This window comes from Rhea pennata, chromosome Z (genome assembly GCF_028389875.1).
Source record: "Rhea pennata isolate bPtePen1 chromosome Z, bPtePen1.pri, whole genome shotgun sequence".
NCBI classification, from domain to species: Eukaryota; Metazoa; Chordata; class Aves; order Rheiformes; family Rheidae; genus Rhea; species Rhea pennata.
This window is the reverse complement of record NC_084702.1, coordinates 17,227,015-17,249,061: the sequence shown is the minus strand read 5'-3', so window position 1 is coordinate 17,249,061 and position 22,047 is coordinate 17,227,015. Positions and strand designations below refer to the sequence as shown.

At 36.2% G+C, this 22,047-nt stretch overlaps 1 protein-coding gene across 6 annotated transcripts in view; it reads right to left on the bottom strand.

The window, feature by feature from the left end:
• Nucleotides 1–846: 846 nt before the first annotated feature.
• KDM4C (lysine demethylase 4C) overlaps nt 847–22,047 on the bottom strand; it is a 249,607-nt gene continuing 228,406 nt past the window's right edge. For 5 of the 6 annotated variants that reach the window (XM_062599330.1, XM_062599325.1, XM_062599328.1 and 2 more), the window contains exons 20-22: nt 8,124–8,243; nt 4,208–4,300; nt 847–1,874 (exon numbers count right to left, since the gene is read on the bottom strand). In XM_062599330.1, the coding sequence (XP_062455314.1) occupies nt 1,698–1,874; nt 4,208–4,300; nt 8,124–8,243 (390 nt within the window). In that variant the 3' untranslated portion in view covers nt 847–1,697. The remainder of the gene's footprint in view (nt 1,875–4,207; nt 4,301–8,123; nt 8,244–22,047) is intronic. The other variant, XM_062599331.1, reaches the window with a different exon arrangement.

Sequence of the window (22,047 nt, the reverse complement as noted above, 5' to 3'; positions counted from 1 at the left end):
ATATGTCAGACAGTCCTCACTACACCTTACTACCTCAAGAAAGTGTTCTCAATTAGAAATACATTACAATTGTCACAGCTAAGCAATTTCTTTGAGACTAAAGGGATTCTGTGTGATTTCACAGAACCAAAAAGACAGTAATGCAGGAAACATAACACAGAAAAATTAAATTGTCAATTGACATATCACACACCAAATGAAAAGATTTCATTGTCCACTTTAAGGAAACAAGAATAGTAATACAAGGGCCACACTGAAGCAGAGATGCATGTGTCTCAACATATAAAGGACTAAGTTTAGCACAAAAAAAAATTTTTTTTTTTTTGCAAAATGTACCCTAGAAACAGCAGCATTCAAGTTTAAACCAGATTTTGAGAGTGCTTTTTTTTTCCTGCAGCAGACAGTCAGAAATCCTGCTGGTGGACTGATTTACAAAAAACAGATGATGTCATTTTGATAAAGCTCTATTTTAGCTTCATATACCCAAGGGTTTCAGAGAAATAGGCTGGATATACATTCAGACATTCTGCTTTCTGTGAAACACTCAAAAAGTTCAAGATCAAAAAGATAAACAGGAAACAGAAAGACAAGAAATCAAAGTACCCATTAAGATACTAGTTTAATACATCCCACGTGTGTGTCTGTGTGTACAATGTGTTGTGTACATTCATATTGCATATACTGGAGTTGATTCCTGAATGATAACCACATCAACAGACACAGAATATAATAAGTATAAGGGCATCATTTATTTATTTAAGCATTATTACATCAACAGACTCTTATTTTAAAAGGAAGATCATATTATATTAGTTCAAAACTATCCTGTTAAGTATATATATATTTAAACTCTAATTTTACATATACATTATGAAAGAAATTTTTATTTTACAAATAGCTATTTTAATAGGCCTTATGAAATACATATTTAAAAATAACTGCCAAAATATCCATCTTTAAATATACAAAATCCCCTTGCTGTGTTGAAGATTTCTTTCTCAAAAGCCAAAAAAATATTTGACAACAGTTGATTCCACAAACCCTACTGAAAGCAGTAGTGATACAAAAATGTAAAAGCACTGTACAAAGTAAATAAGTACAGCTTTTATAGGTCTTAACAGTGTACATGTATTTGTTTTAAAAATGTTTTATAAAAACTGCTATTATTAAATTTAACATCCTTTCCTGTCTGCAGAAAAAAAAATAGCCTCTGAAATTAAGCTCTGGCTACCAAAACTTCTCCTCTTCTTTGGGAAAGACAAGGCAATGCATCTACCTTTGTTACTGGATCACCTAGAACTTGAATCTTCTCCCATATTAGTCAGTGCGGATTTTACCACTGACTTCAGTGGGTGCTGGACTGAAAGTTATCTTCAGCATTTAACTGTGCAACCCCTCTTAACCTCGCTTGATTTCCTCTGTTTCATGACGCAGAACTGACACAAAACTTGTAATACATTAACTGAAGAAATCATAACTGAAGTACTTGAACTTAGTAGGTTGATGTATGGACTAATTTGCTGCAAAACCAATTAAACCAAAACCAATTTAATAGACTGACGAGATGCCATCTCCAAACCATTACAGCATTTGCTAATGCTGTATGCTTTCTAACCAGCTGTAACCTGCTTGGGTCTCTGCATCACACGTGTCTGTGCATGTGCTTTTTGTGTCTATGCGCAACTTCACTGCATCCTTTATAGACCCTTCTGGCACTTTTTCTGGAATGAGCTTTTCAAGAACGTGCGGTATCCTGGGTCATCCACATATTCATTCTTAAAACGGGAACTCAATACTCTCTGCCTCTTCTTTTCTCCCTGAATTATATCTGCTCCATAAAATGTATCTTCAAATCTCATGTCAGAGGCTGTAGACTAAAATTTGACATTAATTAAACATTCAGTTTCATACAGGCCATCACACTCTGGCATACAATAGAAAAGTCACATGGTAATATAGATACATTTCATTACATTGCTATCAAGTTAACGATATTATTGCTTATACTGCTATATTACAGTTTTCAGAAAAATGCCTCCATGTTAAGTACACTTTTTTAAATACTTTCTTTTTCTTTTCTAGCTTTTGCACGTATTATACATCATTTAATTCTATAGAGCTGTACTTTTCCTTAAAATCATGTGACTGATGCTAGTTATCTTCAATTTCATCCAGAGATCAGAGATCATTCTTAAAAATGGTAACACTTAAGTGACGCAGCTGTTTGGCAGGCTCATTCCTAACAATACCTGCTATTATGGATCACTGTGTTTTATTCAGTAAGTTGTAAGTGTAAGGCACTGTGACATTGACCACTGGAAAAAAACCTGCCCATTGCCTAATTTGCAAAGGATAGGAGTTACAGATACAGCTACTTGTCAGCAAATGTAAAGCAACTGGGCACCAAATGAAAAAACACATAGGTACAGCAAACAGCAAGCCACTTGGGAAAAAAAAAAAAAAAAAAAAAAAAAAGAAGAAGCAGAAATTTTTAGACAAGCTTCCATTATTGCTGTCAACAGTAAAACTCCCAGGATCAGAAAATGCATCATTTAAAAAGAGTTTAAATTTCTCTGTTTTCAGCATGAAGAGGTGAAGAAGATGTCAAGAATACTTTGAGGACTAAGCAGTGTATTCATGAAATCTGAGGGATTACTGGGAAATCATGCAGAGGCCTGAGCACAGGCTGGGGTTTGTTTTATTTAGTTGACTAAATTTAATGTTTTTAAACTACACTTAACTCCCATAAAAAGTTAATGGTGTTGCACACAAGAATAAAATACTGATCTATAAAAATGCCATTTTAAAAAGAATAGCGTAAACCTAGCCATATCCGTATTGTTATTCTTAGTGAAATGCAACAGTAAAATAGATTTACAGAACAACGCGTTAATTATAAATACCTTCTACAAATAGTCTGTAAGAACAACAAATGGTAGTAGAACCCTTTCTGAACATAATGTAAAATCCCATAATGAATACAGGCACGTGGCTCACTTAATATTTTTCAAGCCATCTATCTCAACCCTAGATGGTTGGGACACCGAAAGATGACTGCACTTATCCCAAAGAAGCTGACAAAAAAGCATCTTAGTCAAGAACATCTGATCACTGCACCTCCCATCAGAAAGAGCTCTCCTAATCCTTTTCTACTTCTTTGGGAAAAAAGAGTATCCTCCTGGCTGACAACCTCGTGTTTCTCCATCTCACTTCCCCATTGTTTTCCTTGCTAAACATGATGCCAAACCTTTTTTCTGACACACTGCTATCTTCTGACATACACCATTTAGGGGGCACCTGTTGGGAACCGGCTGCAGGGAGATGCTTATGGTGATAGCAGCCGCAGGTGGAAAGAAGCACAGAAAGTGAAGGTCAGATTGAAATCTGCATCAGTGACCTCTACCTCTCTACATAATGCCATGTTTAGTCCATGACATTCATCTAAATGGACATACCACAGAAAATATAATATTGGATTAGAAAATATATTGGATATTAATATTAGTTGCACAAAATTATTGACAGACAATAGCAAATGCCTGTCTTATTCAACAGCAATATATCAGAATTTGGCCCTTTTAATCATAAAGAGTTATGCTCCTTATGAACCTCACCTATTTTCCAACCGTCATATATTTGGACATATATTTGGTGGATCTTGTTTGAAACTGCAGGAAACTGAGAAAACATAGGGAAGCAGTCTTTGGCCTTAAAGCAAAGACTACTGAAAGGATGGTGAGTCCAAACATTGATTTGATGAGTTCTGATCAGCCACTTAGTTTCCTGGGACAAGTTAATCATATTTTTATTAAATTCGGCGCTTTCAAAAAGTTCTGAGAACATGGGAAGTTTAAAACAGCAGCATACTTATTTTTTTAAGTATACAGAAAAAATGGTATGTTTGTCAATTTAAAAAGTTTCTTAACTTGATCCTTCATGATCTGACAGACGTTCTACCAAGACATTCCCTTCAGAAAACAAGAACTGTCTGATAACAGCATTTGCTTGTACTGGAAGAACAAGTAAACGTTATCACTGTCATCTGTGTATTTGTCTTAACTGTTGTGCTAACTTAGCCAGTCATATTACTATAGCCTTTACAAAAATCTTCGTTCATTTTAAAGGAAGGATCCAGAATAAAACCTAGGCTAGTGTTATTGACATTTTGAGCATAAATACTAAAAAGGCATCATCTGCAAATACTCACAAGACGTGCTTTTACTCTCTTAGGCAGTTCTTCATCTAGTGTGTATATCTCTTCTCTCTTCATTGCTAATTGAGAACCATCTTCAAATTCAACCTAATTGAAAAAAGAGAATTTTTTAAAAAAAGGACGTTTCTGAGACCATCTCTGAAATAGCTTTGCAAACACAAAAGATTTATATGAAAATGCTTTGTTACCTGTTTTAGGAAAGTACAATTAGGATAAAACAGAAAAAAATGTTATTTTTGATAAATTACAACCCAGTATAGGTAGAAAACAATCACTACTCAGTCTACAGAGCAAAAAGACTTCAAAATCAACACTGACATGCACCCATACAACAAAGTAAAAGTTTATTAGATTAGGAAAGCCAAATAGTAGTAACAAACAACACTATTTTGTAGGAGTGGCACATTAAAACAGCTTAATGTCTTTTTTATTTGCCTCTAATTTTTCACATGTTTCTAATAAATAAAAAATAATTTTAACATCCTATGCTTCAAGGTTGAGGAAGACCATGTCAAAAGAAAGAAAGTATGAGTGACAACTAAGGAAATACCAGTTAACAGAATTTTATTGAATCTGATGGAATTTCTTTAAAATGCTCTGTTCAGAAGATGAAAAGCTTTATCATGCTTAGGTTTAGATTTAATCCAACATGAACCCTGTTAGCAGAAAATGAGAAAGGAAATGTAAGTAGGTGTGGGGAATGTTAAAATGCTGAGGCTTTCAAGCATTTATGCCTTTTCAGTAGCTGCTGATTTTTTTTAATACTTCACCTAACAATAGTGCATTTCAGTTATCTGTGACTGTAGTTTGAGTTCCTACAAAAATTGTATTTTAAAAAAAGTTTGGCAAAAAGTTAAAAGAAGTCGCATCCCGCAGCCATAGGCCACTTAATAAGACCATCTGAATGCCAATATACTTAGATTGGAAGAGTAAGCCCAAATACATATATGGAAAAATATTAACTTATCAAAAGTATTATCATAGACAAATTTGAAAAATCCTGTATTGTAAATTAACTGTGTTTTGTAGATTCCAGTTAAAATCTTGCTATGAAGTTTCAAACTACTAACTAAATGCAATAAATACATTGGATTAATTGAGAATAGCTAAAAAAAAATGGGTACAGTATATCCAGTATCAACAGTCAGGTTAGAGATCTAAGAGTTATCAATATATTTCAAAGCAGGATTTTTAACAGTAATTTAACAGAGATGCACCAATCTGGAATGCATTTAAAACCCAACAAGCACAGCAGTGAAAAGAATCCAGAAGTCATCTTTGCTCCTCTCTGCTGCCATTAATAAACCCATAGACATAGTCTGTACATAAAGACTTTTAAGTTATAAGTTACAAAACTTAAAATCACTTCAGTTTCAACTCTTTTAACCAAATGATAATTTAACTATTTTTCACCAGGACATGGGAAGGCTTTACGCTACTCTTGCTCCTTACTGTATAAAACATTTTGCAATTTTTTTTTGTACCACTGGCAGAAGACATTGGCAGGAAATAATCTCTGTTGATTCCATATAATCAGAAAATGACCTACTGAATGGGCAATCTTTTTGGTTTCACTAGTAGCATAGCAAGAGGCAACTGCTTCAAACCAGAGAATCTGGTGTGTGAGATATATTGAACACTTACAGTGAAAAGTAAATGGATTTTTTTAAGCTATATTTCAGCACACCACACTGGAAATAAATTTGCAGTACTGTTCAAGGCAAACATGAAATTTTCTCCAAGACTTTCAGTAGTATCATGATTCATGCAAAATGTAAACCCACCACCTCTAATAGCTCCAATTTAATACAGACTGCAGGCACTATACTTCAAACCAGTAATTTTATCTCGTATGATATTCTGTTTGCACTCTCTACTGCACTGTATCAGACTGTGTAGTATGTTATTAGCTCCATGAGGTTTTTTCATATCAGGAGCTTATAAATTAAAGGGTCAGCTGAAATTGCTAGAAAGCAATTAATAGGGTAAATGAATGATTTAATCATCTCCTAAAACTCATAAAAATATTGAAAACAATCAAGTCAATACCGAAAATGATCATGACACGATCATGCTTCATTTGGCATGTACAATTCTTCTTTGGGATTGAGCAGCAAAACTGTTTTGCTGATGTCCAACTGGATAACACAAATTCTAGTGCACTGCCAGAACTCCTGTATGCACAAGTGCTATCACCTTCTGTGCAAACGTGTTGTGAACATGATGAAAAGTCACAGATTCACCTGACTAAAATAGATTTATTGCTGTTTTATAAGATTATAATAGCTTCTTTCAGAGCCTCCTTTTCAGTTTCACCTTTGTGTTAAGTTAGAGTTAGAAGAAGGGTGTATGTGTATGCACATGTGCTGGGAGCTATCAGATAAAGCATGCAGAAAAAAGTGGAGGAAGTGCTACTAACGTGTCCTGAGGTTAGCCTTGCACCCTCTAAGTCACAGGCTCTTTGTAACCAGTGACCCCATTATGGTATCCTCCTATCGTCTCCTTCAGATTGAAATACCTGGCAATCTCCAATGCCAGGTATTTCAGTGCAATCTGGACTCCTTCTAATAACTGCTGCTTTCCCAAGAATAGGGGCTGTTACAAGGCAGTTTACTGTAATCTCCCATCACTGTTATGCTGAAGAACTCAGAACCTTCCTGAATCTCCTTATGCTAATCCATTTTCCTTAAATTAATCCGATTTCCTTGCATTGTGTTAGAAGTCGAAAATAAGACTAAGAAGTTCAGTTTTACTACATCATTTTTTCACATGTGAAAGATAACAACATTCATCTAACCTACCTTATTCCTCAGAAGACAAAATGTTTAGAAGATTAAATGCTTTGAAGATTAACATTACTATAGAACAACAATCTTTGTGTTTTATAAAGAACTTTTCACCTGCACAACATAATACAGCCATTAAACATAAGGGAAGAGGTAAGATTTAGAGACTAGCTCAAGGGATCAGGCACTTAAGGACTTGAGTTCGATGGCAAGTCATTGGCAAAGTGAGAAGGTCACCGCAGCAAGTCATTTAGCCTCTCTGTGCCTAAATTTATCTACAGATACAACAGTAAATTTGCCATTTTTCTAGAGTAATGTGAGCCTCAGATGAAAAGAATTACATAACTGAAAATGATTATATATATATGAACGAAATGTACCTAGACTCTCACTCTTTCAGAAGTGCTATTATTATTGTGATTGTTTTATTGCTGTTTCTACCACTCACTCAGGTACTGAAATCTGCTGACTGATTTTTCTCAAAGGCAAGCATATAAAAAACCAATGATTATGTCTTTGAAATCAGAAGTCAGCTTTCTGCCCTTGTCTACACTGCTCAGTTGCATATTTTGTTTGCTAAGGATAAAACACTCCTTAGATTATGTGTTAATTAATATGAAAAAGCCTCAAGTAAATGAAGATGGGGCTATTTGCACTCTTATTTTCACTGTCCTTCTTTCCATCCTTTTTATGAAATGCTTGAGGCTGATTATGGTCACATGTCACTAACTACATTTTTATCATTAATTAAATAATTACCTGACATTAAATACAAGCAAATAACCTAGAGAAGATAATACATGTCATCTTGCTATCTTAATGCTCCACCTTGTAGAATGAAAACTATTGATTAATAGTGAGTTCTTACTAAATAACCCATATTTCTTACTTTTGTAAGAATAGATGAAACCTTAAATCTCAAAGAGTGCACAGTGCTTACTAATGTTTTAGAGAGCTGCTAGTCTAAGTATATTGGTATTTATCAGCTACAACAGAGTCCACCCTGCTGCCTTCTGCAGCTCTCAAGCTGTGGCTTGCCACTCCAATGCTAAAGCAGAATGACTAACTCAAAATAAAGACATCTGAAAGACAGGTAATAAACAGTAATAAATACAGACACTCACCTGATACATGTAAGATATATTTGTTCCCAAATACTTTGCACCATACAGTTTTCCATCAGGCCACTTCACCTGGACAACCTCTCCCTCTGCAGGTGGACCCAGCTTTAGGCAATCTCTGCTCTATTTACAAACAGAGATAGTTCTCAAGTCAGTGAGTGAGCTATTTGGAAATTAATAGTAAACTGCTTCTTACAGCTAGATAATTGGATAAGAGTTATTACTATGTGTTTCAAGTTTTGTAGTCTTGCTAATAGGCTACAAGAACATCCTGTTAGCCTTTATGAAAAGGAAACAGTGACCATAGAAACACTCCCTTAGCAGCTTGATGTTGCACTGGCTAAACAACATATGCATAAATCAAACAGCTATCAGCAACTATGCTACATTTCCCCAAATTCATTTCTGTCACAGATCGAAAATGAAGAGCATTAAAGTGCAACTGCATATTTGCAGCACTTTTTCTATTACATATTTAAGTAATTTACGTTTTGTTAACAGCAGTACATTTTTGCTAGATGCTAACTTTAGCACCTGAAAAATACTCATGACTGATCAAACTACAAAGGGTGAGAATGTCAATGACTGCTTTGCTCATTGGAGGAACACAGAGTCTAAATGCTAATGGCAAGGAACTTTCTTTTTTGAGAAGATATAGGCAGTTTTTTTCCAGCTTGGATGCTGGCAGAGAAACACGCTATCTTTTTGACCATGTAAGGAAAATAAATAAAATTGTGTTACACCCTTGGTAATTCGTGAGCTTTCAACTGCAGTCAAACAGCTTCCATCAAAATATACAAAATATGTCTGACAGAGTGTTGGGTTGTTTCTACATATTTGAAGCTTGTGGAAGAAGGAAGAGATGAAGGTACTTGCTTTTAGATGTAAGCCAAGGGCTAGGTGATACTGTGAGAAAGTGCACTAGTTTGCAGACATGGATCTTTATTTTTTAAAGCACTTTAAGAACCAATACATTTGGAGAAACAAAACAAAGAGTAATTGCAGGAACAATTACACTTGCCTCACTTACTGCACTTATCAGAGCAGCACATTTTATGATTATTATGTTACGTCCTTTCCATGGTTTCCTTTGCTCCAAATGGCCCAACTGCAGAGCACACCAACCACAGACCCAGTAAGACAGCAGTACACATCAGGAGATGTATGAATGGCCAGAGAAAAACTCAGGTCCTATCTGTGCTTACCAGTTCTTTGGAAGCCATGTCTGCCACATATTCACCCCTAAAAGGATAGCCATACTTCGTAGTATAGTCACTACATACTATGTAGACTTGTGATATAAATTAGAGCTAATTTAGTGGCATTCCCCAAGGTGTGAGTGTGTGCTGCTCAGTGCCCATGTTGTCTGAGCACACTGTTGAGTGATCTAAAATGGGAAGAGAAGGGATAAAGCCAAGAAGGACTTAGGTTTAAACTGCTGCAGCACTACTGCCATTTTCAGTCTCAGATTTACTGAGTCGTTTCCAAAAGACATATTATTGCCTTCATGTACTTCTGAGTTCACCAGGCACTTCAAACTGAGGCTGCCAATCATTATGACAAAGAATAGAAGAACAGAGCAAAAATACATCAGAAGTGACACAGGTAATTATCCTGTTTTGAATATTACCTTGTTATCACATCAGATTAGTCAAATCCAGGCCTTATAAACTGATTTTATCATCTGTATCTTAATCTAGGAATTTGATTCAACCAATGAGAAAAGTAGTGAAAAGCTGGACTTTCAGAGAAACACATGCTCCTGCAGAACAGATGCTGCCTCCATGGTCGCTCAGGAGCAATGCCAAGGGGACAGTTCTGAACAGTGCCTTGCTCGTCTGGCTTGCAAAGACTGCTGTGACGGACACAGAAAGATGCATCCTCTCAACTTCATTATCTACCCCGTAGGTCTACCCACTTCTAGGGTAGTAGGTGGCATTACTGCTCTACCCTGCTCTTTACGACAACAGGAAGGAACAGCAGGAAAAGAAGGGCTACTGCCCGATTTTCAACAGCAGAATAATTACAACTTCTCTACGACAACAGGAAGGAACAGCAGGAAAAGAAGGGCTACTGCCCGATTTTCAACAGCAGAATAATTACAACTTCTCTAGGAAACAGGGACTGCTAAACTCTTTCACAGCACTTGCTGTAATTTAAATGAGATTATGTTTTTATGTTTTGAACAGTTTATCCTTTGTGATGACAGTGAAGATGTCCATTCTCATAACTTCTCTTTTTTCCATCTCTTTAACATAAAGCACAAAAAGGAAAAAAAAAAAAAAAAAAAAAAAAAACACATCTTGGCTTTTAAAATGTATCAGGGAAGATAGCAAATTTCCTAAAAACAAACAATCCATCAACAATATCAAGCCAAACATTAATTTTCCAAGAATACAAACGCAGCCTGAATAGCTCCCTCTGCACCTTCTATAAGGAAAAATTCTCGCAGCTTCCCTAGGAGAGCTAATGGAATTGCTCATATGGAAAATTAGAGTTCTCATGCAAATAACTAATGTGATCTCAAATTATAAAAGAAACCCATTCTTCATGTTTTACCACAATATCCCGGTCTACAGAACAATCTTTGGGAAAGCTATATTAAATAGTTTGTGCTGCTCTCTGCCACAGAAAACCTGACTTTTATTTTGTGTTGATCTACAGGACTTATTTAAAGATTCTATCTTTTTTCTACAAAAATAATTTTAATTATTTTTTTCTGTGACAAGATTAGACCCATTTCTTACATTCCCAAAGCTGCAAATATGCAACCTCACACTTCTCAGTTGTAGGCTAAATCTACACTGAATTTGTAAACCATGTACATTTCCCCTACACTTTATATTTTCTGTTTTGTAAAAGAAAGCCCTGCACAGCAAATTTTCTTCTTCAGATAAACAGATACAAATCCTACCCACCTGTACTGAAACACTTGTGTCTAATTTCTCATTCCACCTGTTTCGTAAATCACTGAACTGCTGAGGCTGACAGGCACCTCTGCAGATCATCTAGTCCAATTCTCTTGCTCAAAGTGGGTCAGCTATAGCAGGTTACTCAGGGTCATGTATTTGACTCAAGTCAAATTATAAATATCTCCAAATTATAAATATCTCCACATATGCAGCCTCCACAGCTTCTTTGGGCAACTTGTTCCAGTGTTAGACCACCCTCATAGTAAAAAAGCTTTTTCTTATTTTTAAGAAATTCCAGGTATGGAATTTCCTCTGTTTCAGCTTGCCCATTGCAACGGGCAAATGCTCATTGCATTTTATTCCGTCACTGTGTACCACGGAGGAGAGTCTGGCTCCTTTTTCTTTTTTCCCTACATTAGATATTTATACACATTAATAAGATCCCCCTCAATCTTCTCTTCTCCAGGCTGAACAGTCCCAGCCTTCTGAGCCTCTACTCAAATGTCAGATGCCCAAAATCCTTAATCATCTTCATGAGCCTTCACTGGACTCACTTTAGTATGACCAAGTACTTCTTGTATTGGGAAGCCTAGTAACTAGTTGTGGTCTCACCAGTGCTAAGTCTACAGCCATTTAAATAATTTCTTTATGAGCTAAAATCCATAAATTATAATAATTTTTAAACTGTTCTTGTTTATTACAACTAATATTTCCTGGTTTTAGAAACATTCAATTTGGGGTGTGTGTGTGTATGTATATATATACATACATATACACACATACATACACATACATATATAAATATGTATATACATATATACGTGTGTGTGTGTGTGTACGTATACATACGTATACATACACATATATGTACACATAATATATATGCACACACAGATACAAATATACACAAATAGGCATTTTAATAAAACAGTAAGCAATCCATTAGCAACAGATATTGGAAAATGTGCTGAAAAGATACAGAAATACTGTTTTAGTTTCCTAATGCTGTGACTCAGAAATTCTTGGGTACAATGCTACAGATACAGTAGACATTTTGCTTTTCTCCTACATTGTTTCTCTGTTGCTATTCCTTTGTTTTTACCATTAAAGTTGAACAACACTTTGGTCCATTAAAGCTGGACAGAATACTTGCAAGTTGCCAATTCAGTTGCAGTGGTGAGTTGGTGATGGCTGACATGGGTTAGATATAAGAATGGGAACATGTGTGAATCCACACTAAGAAAAACAAGTCAGAAAGTCACTATGTGAAGCATGCTCTTGGATCCAGGAGCTGAGAAAGGTTGCAAAGTTCCCCTAATCTAAACATAGTCACCAAGACCTGAGGTAAATATGCTATATATTTTTTTAAAAAGGGATATGTTCCTAATATATTACCTATGTTATATGGACATTACCTACATGAAGGCTAAAAAGTATGGTTATTCTGATCTAAAATGAACTGCAACTAACACTGTTCTCCAAAACAGATTTTCTTGGATTCCTACAATTTTATTTTATTTTTTTTTTTTTTTTTTTTTTTTGCCTGGCAATTATGTTATGAATTCAGCTATTCTAAATTCTACAATTGTTTTAAGAATTATGTAAATATAACAGTCCTTGACTCCTTCTTGGTTTAAGAAGAAGTCTTGGTTTTCAGATTGAAAACAAGTATCTTCAGTGAATTCAGATGGAACAAAAAATCTGTGATGCAGTCGTCATAGTCAACAGGACTAAAGTTCAGTGCCCACAAACAGAGCATCTTCTGCAAATGTAGTTCAGACCTTTAGGCATTGGCTAAAAGAAGCCTGCAAGTTAAAGGGATATTTGAAGGGATACTGTAGTCTTTCATATAAAGATTGTTGTAGGAGAGGATGAAATCAGTCTGTGACTACGCATGTCAGCCAAAGTTAATTTACAGAAACTCTAGTCTAACAGAAAACTAGATACAGAGGTAAACCATAGGAAGGAAAATATTGGCATAGCCAAAGTAAATATTTTAATAAACAAAGAAAGTATAATTTTCCTTTTGAGAATTTTTTCTCCATCAGTGAGGAAAAGCAGCAATTAAATTAGAAACAACCAAAGGCTGCAATAAGGTTAAATATGTGAAAAGCAAGAAGGTCTTAAAAAATCCCTAAATATTGTGAATGGACAAAATATCCAATACTACGTACCTGCTCAATCTAGCAGCAGAAAATAATTTTCATTAACTTGTATTGTCTGTAATTTTTTGCCTTTCAACAGTCAGTTTCTAATTCAAAGTTTGATCTTTTCAGAACTTAAATGGAGTCTCCAAATTTGATTCACAGTTCTGAGTGAATATGAAATATGATTGGTGAAAGAGGGAGCAACTCAACAGATGTTGATCATGTACATTTAATACCATAGCAATAATACTGGTCATTGTCCTTCAAATATTTGTTTCAAAGGAAGCAGCAAAACCAAAGAGGAAATAATCTACATGGCATTTTGTATAGGAGGTCTATCAACCTAACTACAGCAGAATATTTAAAATTCCTGCTAGAAAATAATCCCATTCAACATGTAATAATGCCAATATTTGTTTATTTGAATCACAGGACAACTACATCAGATCACCTGGCAAATTCATTGAATCACCTGGCCCTTGTTAATTGTTTTGATACAAGTGTAAAAAATAATTCCATCCTGATTCAAAAGAAAATACAATTAATGCGATGATGAAGTTCCCAGATTTGATCCTCCCAACTGACAACACAGACTAATATGTCTTGTCTTAAGAGCTGTATTTTGCCTGCTGCTCTCACTATTGCACGTGCACTGTATGGAACCTCTCCTATCAGGAAGAAAATCAATTTCCATCTTGATCAGATCAGAATATTTTTTGTAGGAGATTACTAAATTGAGCTCTTGCAGCTGTGCTTCTACACTGGGCTTAATAGGGAAGAGAATGAACTATTGCATTGCAAAAAAGATTTGCCATCAGTAAGCTACCATCTCCAGACCCTACTCCACAGCTGACGAATATTATTGGCCATGAGTTTTCCCACAGCAGAACCCTAGAACATTCAGATACATATAACTATTAAATGAAGACTGAGATTTCCTTTTCTGCTTATAAAAATAAGGGTAGAAAATTTGAAACATATTGATGAAAAGCTCATTTATGATAAACAGAATAAAGTGGGAATACTGCCTGTGAGCAGTTTGTTCTCGAAGTATATTCATATTTACCACTAACCTATCTGGATAAGCACGAATTATCTCCTTAAAGCTGCACTGTTTCACAGACCTGCGGTTTATATTCATGAACTGGCATAACTTGATCTATTTTGTTAGACATCTCCTTTAACATGCGTAGTATGTTAACTCTTTCTGTTCTGTGATATTTCATCTTTCTGGAACTTGTTAAATCATTTCCACATCCACCATCCAGTAACATTCCTTTACATTGTTCCCATGAAGGTATTTCTATAAATTCACAACATGAAGCAAACAACTTTCAGCAAGCATTAACCAAGAGAGTAAACACAATCAGGTAGCATCCTTTTCCATCAGCAGAGGGTCAGACCCAGTAGCCTCTATCACGTGAATAATCTCAGCAACTCCAATTTTATTTTCATCAAAGCTAAAAGGATTGCTTATCTGTGTAACTGGCAGCAACAGTGCTGAGCCCTGTTATTTTTTGTATCTTTGTTTAGAATGTATTCTAAATAAAAATATTTTTGCTTAGACTATATTCTAATTACAGCATTATTCTCAATGTCACTTATTAAGAAGAAACCTTTCTACCTCCTTGACATTCCTAGGTTTTACTTGCTGGTTTGCTTTTGTTTGCAACACAAAGCATAAAATGGCTCATTGTTTATTCAAACTCTTGTCAAGTACCACTAACAATATAATTGATGTGAACAAACAAGACTAAAGTGGTTAACTGTGGCTCTTGCAACAAGTTTTGTGAGCTAGCACATGCTTCTAACACTGTTTTATCCATATGTCTCTGTAATGCAGCAACAGATTGAAATATATAAGAATTTATTTAAAATTTCAGTTACTGCTAAAGTAACTATAAAGTAACCATATAACCAGCTACTGCCAAATTTACACAGAATCTGTCTGGTATTATTCTCCCTGGGCGCTATCAGTTTAAAGATAGCTTAAATGTTAATTCAAAATTTGGTAATGAGACATACCTGTAACAATGATTTTAGCTGAATGTATCTTAGAAATTTGAAACTGATCATTATTTTCGTACAATGAGACATCAAAACCCTCTAGGAAGACATCTTCCAATCATCACACTACAGTCTTGCAGGAATAACGAGTGAAAATCCCTGTTGTGCTGCTGCTGCTGTCTATATCCGAAGGCTCTTGAATTCCTCTATACTGCTCTCATGCAACTTAGCAAGAAGGAATGGCGAAAAGAAGAGGTAAGCAGAAACCAGACTCCAGACCCCTAACATGTCTGGTGATGCAGACCCACTACATACTGCTTCCTCCCTGACTCACAGCTTTACAGATTTTGAGGTGCTATGGTACAATATTTTAATCCTCCTCCAGGAAGACTGAAAGCTGATAATCTAGCCCTGAGGTTTTAAAGATCAAAGAGAAATAGATACCAAAAAGATGAATTAGAGCTAAATCAGACTTTATAATTGCAATAAACCTGGCCTTTCTATCCTGCCTATCTGCTTTTTTTAAAAAAACTATCACTCATCATGTGTCTGTTTGTAATTTTTATATACTTTTAAAATCAAATTATAGCATAAAAAAACTGTCCATTTTCAGTTGCTTGCTACATTGCTTAAACCCATAACAACAGCTCAGACTTCAGTATTTGTCAATCTAACAGCTATTTGCATGGAGCAAGACATGATATTGACTCATCTGAGCTTTTATAATTAGAAATTCCATAGTTTCTGAAAGATAACTTTAAAAAATGTGTAGTCTCCAAAACCGATGAACGAACATCATTCTCCTCTTCTTACAGGGACACAAATTCAACTTAAAGCTAAAGAGTATGCTGGAATTAATCACAGAATTCATGAAACTTTTATGGAAACATCTAATTCACACAACTTTAAATGAGATGTACAAAATACACCCGATTTTCATTGACTGGATTTCAAGTGAATTTCTAGTCCATAGATCGATAACCTGGAAAGTATAAGAATCTTAAGTTTTATTATTGGGCTTTAGCACAGAAGTAATCTTCTCACCAACTGCAGTTGAACTGCAGATACCATTTTTAAATTTTCTTCTTAAATTAGGAACTGAATTTATTCTCCTATCCTACCTCACTGCTACTAGGAAACCTACCACAAGACACTGCTCTCTGTACTAACCAGCAGAAGATTGCTCTAAATTGGTGGAGTGCAGAACTGAACACACAGTGAGTAAGCTGCCACAAAGAGTTAGGTCTTACTGTGCAAAACCCAGGAGAGAAGGCAGCACCTGTGGCAAAGTGGGAAAGGTGACTCACCTCGGGTTCCCTGAGGTAGGCAGAACTTCTCTGATGATGGAGCTGAAATGTCTGCAAGGCCATTCTGCTACAGCACATAACGCAAGTTGTCTCCTCTGTTCATGTTACCTCAGCTAGCATTAACTTTCAACTTCAACGCTAGTGATTAAGCTTCCACAGTCATGCTTCCAACTGAATGTTTTAAAAGGGGCATGATCAACATGATTACAGCTAACACCTCTGAGTTAGAAAAGCCTATCATACAGACAAAGAACATACCGCAGTTGAAAACAGTGAATATATTTACTAACACCATTAAAGCGGAAGTGAAGTAAGAAACTCCCTGAATATACCCGCTGATGTCAGAAGACTGTCTAACTGTGTTTGTCTCTGGGAAGCAGATAGCATACAGTACTTATGTAAATTGTTAAAAAAGACAAAATTAGGTTTCATATGTTCCAAGAATGAAAAAGAGAGTGGTAGCTAATGTGCAATAGTTACAGTTTTATCTAAACAGGAACAGCTTTTTGCACAGCACATTAGCATTTGAAAGAGCAGGCCTGATTCCCAGTGGCGTAATTCTGTTTTTGAACTGGTATAAATTCACTGAAATCACCAGATTAACAGAGTGCTTTCTGGAATTCAACAAATTCAGTCTTGGATCACAAGCGAAAACAGCATGCACAGTCTAAAAACACTTTAAACTTGTGTATAATACATTGTCCTTAAAATGTCAATGAATCTTTCCCTATACAATGAATACAGGCTTTCATTAGAAGGAAACTGGAACTCAAATGGCTTACACATTCACGAATGCAGTTTAAAACTTTTATTAATTTCTATTTAGCTTTAAAAGTTACTATTTCATTGAACTGTTACATAATCTTTCAGCAAAGCATTAGTAACACAAATACATGCCTATTGTTAACTGATAGATGCAGAATCGCCCGAAGGACCATAGTTCTAACCCAAACTGCAGAATGTGGCTTAGGTCGGCCAGGGTGGTACTAGGCATCAGAAGGAGGTGCAGCACAGAGGACACTGAGGCAGCCTTAATTTAGGATACAAGGTACTCTTATGGGATAAAACTTGGTGTGGGTGGTGGGAAGGTTGGATTGGCAAGGACATCACAGTGCGTCACGCCTGACAAGGTCTCCTTGCTTCACCTCACATGTAAAGTTAGAGCAGATGCTATAGCCCTATAGTCCCACCTCGTACCCTGCCAACGTGTCTGAAGTTCCTAGCAAATCTACTGCAGTCAAAGGGGTACAAGGACCAGTTCCTGTCCTTCTCCTGCACCTTCCTGTGCCTCAGGATTTAATGAAGAATAGAAAAGAAAATGTTCTTCCTTTTCCCCTCCACCAGCTGCACACGTATGGCAAGTCTGGAAACAATCTGCTTCTGCAATGCACAGTAAGTGGATAAATTACCATATCTGAAACTCCTATAATTCCCGGGCTACCTTACAAAATAAAGGGGAGGGGGAAATAACGCTGTTTCCTTGCTCCAACCATTCTTACTTCAGCCCAAGAGCCCGTGACTGACTCGTGAGTTTTCCCTGCGCTCTGCTGTGTTCTTCATGAGTCAGGATATGGACGTGCACTCACTTTGCAAGCAGAAGGAGCATTTTAATCTACTCGTGTCCCTCAGCCGCTGCACACTGAAGCAGCTGAGCAGTGGATTAGCTTCCATTTTGTTTCTCCGGCTGAGCTGTGCAGGTATTACCTTCAGCGCATCAAAAAACACTATTGATAAGGTTCTATAAAGTGTTCCATTATGAAGTGGAACACACCCTATACACAGGAAACTATGTATAGATAATACTTACATTTGAAGATTTAATTTGCCCTAGTCTGTCCTAAATGCTTATCTACTGAATTGCCTTTCTCATATAGCAGAAAGCTAAGAAAAAAAGCAAAACCGAAAGAAAAATTAATTCTCTTCTACATCCCGGAGTAAATAGAAAGAAAGGCTGTTAAATCATTATGTTTACAGTAGTGTACAACCAGTTTCAGATTAGAATGAGACTGTTACATCTTTTGAGCCTCAAGATTTTTTAAAAAAAAAAAACCCTCCACTCTCAATGTGCTTAGATTTCGTTTTTAAAGGAGTTTGAGTTTAACTTACTTAGTAAGAGTAAAATTTCAAATCCAGAAATTCATTCAATTCATATTCAGAGGCTATACACAATGATTTGTGTATGGGAGGCATAGCATTCACAACTAAAAAGGTGTTTAAATAAATTTGTCAGCTCACTTGAACTTGAGTACAACTCTTCAAAACCTACTAGGTATTTAATTTTTTGGAGTATTTCACAGAACAAGTATGCAAAAATCATAGAAATCATAGCAAACCCAATTCTTACAAATTTATTGAATACAAAGAGAAACCCAAGTTTTCTCTTCAAAGACATGTCAGGCAGTTCTCAAATTTGCTTTCCTGAATTTTTCAGAAGTCTCTGTCTCCTTTCAGAAATACAAATTACTGAATGGTAAGTTCACTTATCAGCAGGTAATTTTTTAATGCTGAAAAAATTTGTGCCAGTTTGTGTCTTTCTTGAGACATAATAAAAAAGTTGCCGAACATATTACTATTCTGTAGCTTTCTTTTCCCTGCATCAAGCAAGTAGTTCTGATGACTTTTTGAGTACATTTATGCCAAATCCAACCTATCCTCTTGTTCCTTTCAGATAATGATTACTTATTTTTCTATTTTACGTTCTCAGATATCACTGGTGATGGCGACACTGCAGAGCATCCAAGGCATGCATAAATTGCCAAGGAGTATGAGTTCAACTGTTCTAATTTCCTTAGCTATTCTCTGCAGATTTACATACATAATAAAAACAGACAATAAGCTATTATTCACTGTCAGAAGTCTAACGGATCTTTCACAGGTATAAGAAAGCAGCTAACCGCTGCTATTTCAGGTTTTGATCTGAGCAGGCAGACAAGCAGAAAACAGTTGTCAGAAGAAGTAGAGAGAGGAAGGCAGACAGAAAAGAAGCTGCAGGAAAACCTCTGGTATCAGTTTAGTCATGTAGAAGGCCAGCCAGGTTTGAGGGGGAAGAGGAGTAATAGAATTTGGTTTCTTGGGCAGATTTTAACAGAATGCAGCACCCTTAGGAGATGATTATGGTGCAAATCAAGCCCTCTCTATGTTTCATGCCCACTTGGACATTCACGAACTGTGAAGACTTAAGTGCTAGCCCAATACTTTCAAATGTTTAAGCAATATGGATATGCAGCAGTAGCAAAAGTATTAATGCATAGAGTAGTTGAGAAGCTGATTAAGCTGTCCACACAGACGTAACCGTGAGCGCTGGGTCTCTAGATATGATCTTATTACATGCTATTCCCCTTTAAAGGCCTCTCTTCCCACCAGCTTCAGAAACAAGGAAAGAAATTCTTTTCTGCACTAGGGAAAGCTAGTAGAGTCAAAAGCAGCTCAAATCCTTATGGAGAATTTCTTGTCAATAAAAAGACCCTGTTTTTTTTTGAAGCTGCACCACCCCAGGGGTGCTGCCTTAGCTCACAGAACTCCAACCTCCATACATAAAAATTTTCACCTGCATTATGTCATTTTGCAGTATTAAACTACTGCATCCTTCACCAAGCCCCTCTGCCGCACTTTGTAATCCCTCTTCTCCTATAAGGCTACGGAAGAAATAATTTTTAAAGAACTGCCAGGCTTCATGTCATTGGTGTTATATCTCAAAAGCAGATGAAGTAAATTTGTTCTCTCCCTCAATAGTCTACAACACACAGAAAGTAGTAATATCCCTGGGACAATCTGTATTCAGCCCTATCCCTGTACCTATACTTTGCCCCAATTAGTTCACCTCATCTTGGGCAACTACTGAGATTATAAATGCCAATGCAACTTCAAACATCTGCCAGGTATCTGGGCCAGGAAAGATCACTGAGAATCTCAAACAACCGAGAATCAGCAAGAAAAAATGGATAACTGGCAAGCCCAGACACACAGTATGTGTATATATTAGAGTGCAGGTCAGGAGTTGTTGAAGCTTTCATTTCATAATTTTGTAGGGATGTCAAGTGAACATCTGTGGGCAAGAACAGAGCTAAAGGATTGCAAAGAAGGTCCCTGGCTGAGAAAAGTATTTTTTAAATAGCTTCTCAAACTGCCTTGGTATTATACTGGCAGGTTTTTGTTCAAATGCTAGTAACTAAAATGTGCTCCATTCTATTACAAAGAAAGCTGAGGATAACAATTTGGGACGTTGTGAAATTTAGGTGCGCACAGTAAGCAGCTGTAGCCTTCTTGATAATTTCAGTGATGTATTTTTGCTGTCAGAGTTCTAAATAGCCTTATTCCTCCCTTCATTGCCAGTGGTGAATTTCAAGTATTGATAGACCCAGAAAGATAGAGCTTAATCTTCACCATTCTCTTCACACTGAAGGCTCCCTTGGGTCCACTACAAAAAGACAGTAGTCACATTAGTATCAGCATAATTCTGTAAAGGGTTCCAAGTATCACTGCTGGCATTTAGAAAATCCACTGCTTGATGAGGAGTTTTTCATGCTTGAATTTGTTCAGACAAAGCAAGTTCCATTTCAAAAAAAGAGTGGTACCAAAAAAAAAAAAAAAAGAAAAAAAAAGAAAAAAAGAAAAGAAAAGCAGATCTTGGATGGACTGAATTTATAAATGCAAAAATAATATCTTTGCTCCTCTTTTTTTTACAGTCTCAGTTTCTGTTTGAATGCTGTCTTAAACTGAACTAATACACACTTTTTCACAGGTATGTTTTTTGGATATTACCAGGCCCATAGAAAATTTAAGTAATGAGGTTCTGAAAAACAAACTCATTGAACTCTTGAAAATAGCGACCAAGTGCTACTGCCAGTGCTTGTGCATGTGCAAGTTCAAACACTTCTGACTTCCTCATCTCTTAAGAAGCCCTTTCTTCTAAGGAACATTTACAGCAGCATTCCATAAGCTGTAATTTGGGGATTCAGGTTATAAATTTTAATCAGTAAAGTCCATTATATTTTGGGTTGTGGGTACAGAAGCTTAATTAGCCTTAGAGTCTGAATGGAGAACTCCTGAATTTATACTTGATGGTAAGCTAAACTGCAATGTGGGTATGTCATGGAAGCATGAGTAAGCATGGCCATTGCTGTTCATCCATTTTGCTGAGTAATCAGATGGTGAAACCTCAACAGCAAAGAATTCTGTGCAAACTGGTTACTGGAGAACCAAAGTACTTGTTGGGGCAAGCAGGAATGTCCATTCCTGCTGCAACATCTCTGCTAGGACTATTACGTAGTTTAGTGCAATCATAGTTCCTTCAAGTGTTCTTCCCTCTCCCATAATCAGACCTTCTTGCAGACTTACTTACTCTTATGCTTAAGTCCATAATCTTTTTTCTTCCTTTCTTCCTTAAAATAATTTGGTGAGACCTTTCTCACCTCTCCCCATGAGGCCTCCCTTTCCAGGACTAGCTAGAATTTTAATGAGGTAATGTGGGATCAGCTGCATCCTTACTTCTAATGACCTTGTATTTATTTTTTTTTTAAACTATACTTGCTGTTAAGGTACTTTTGACAGATAC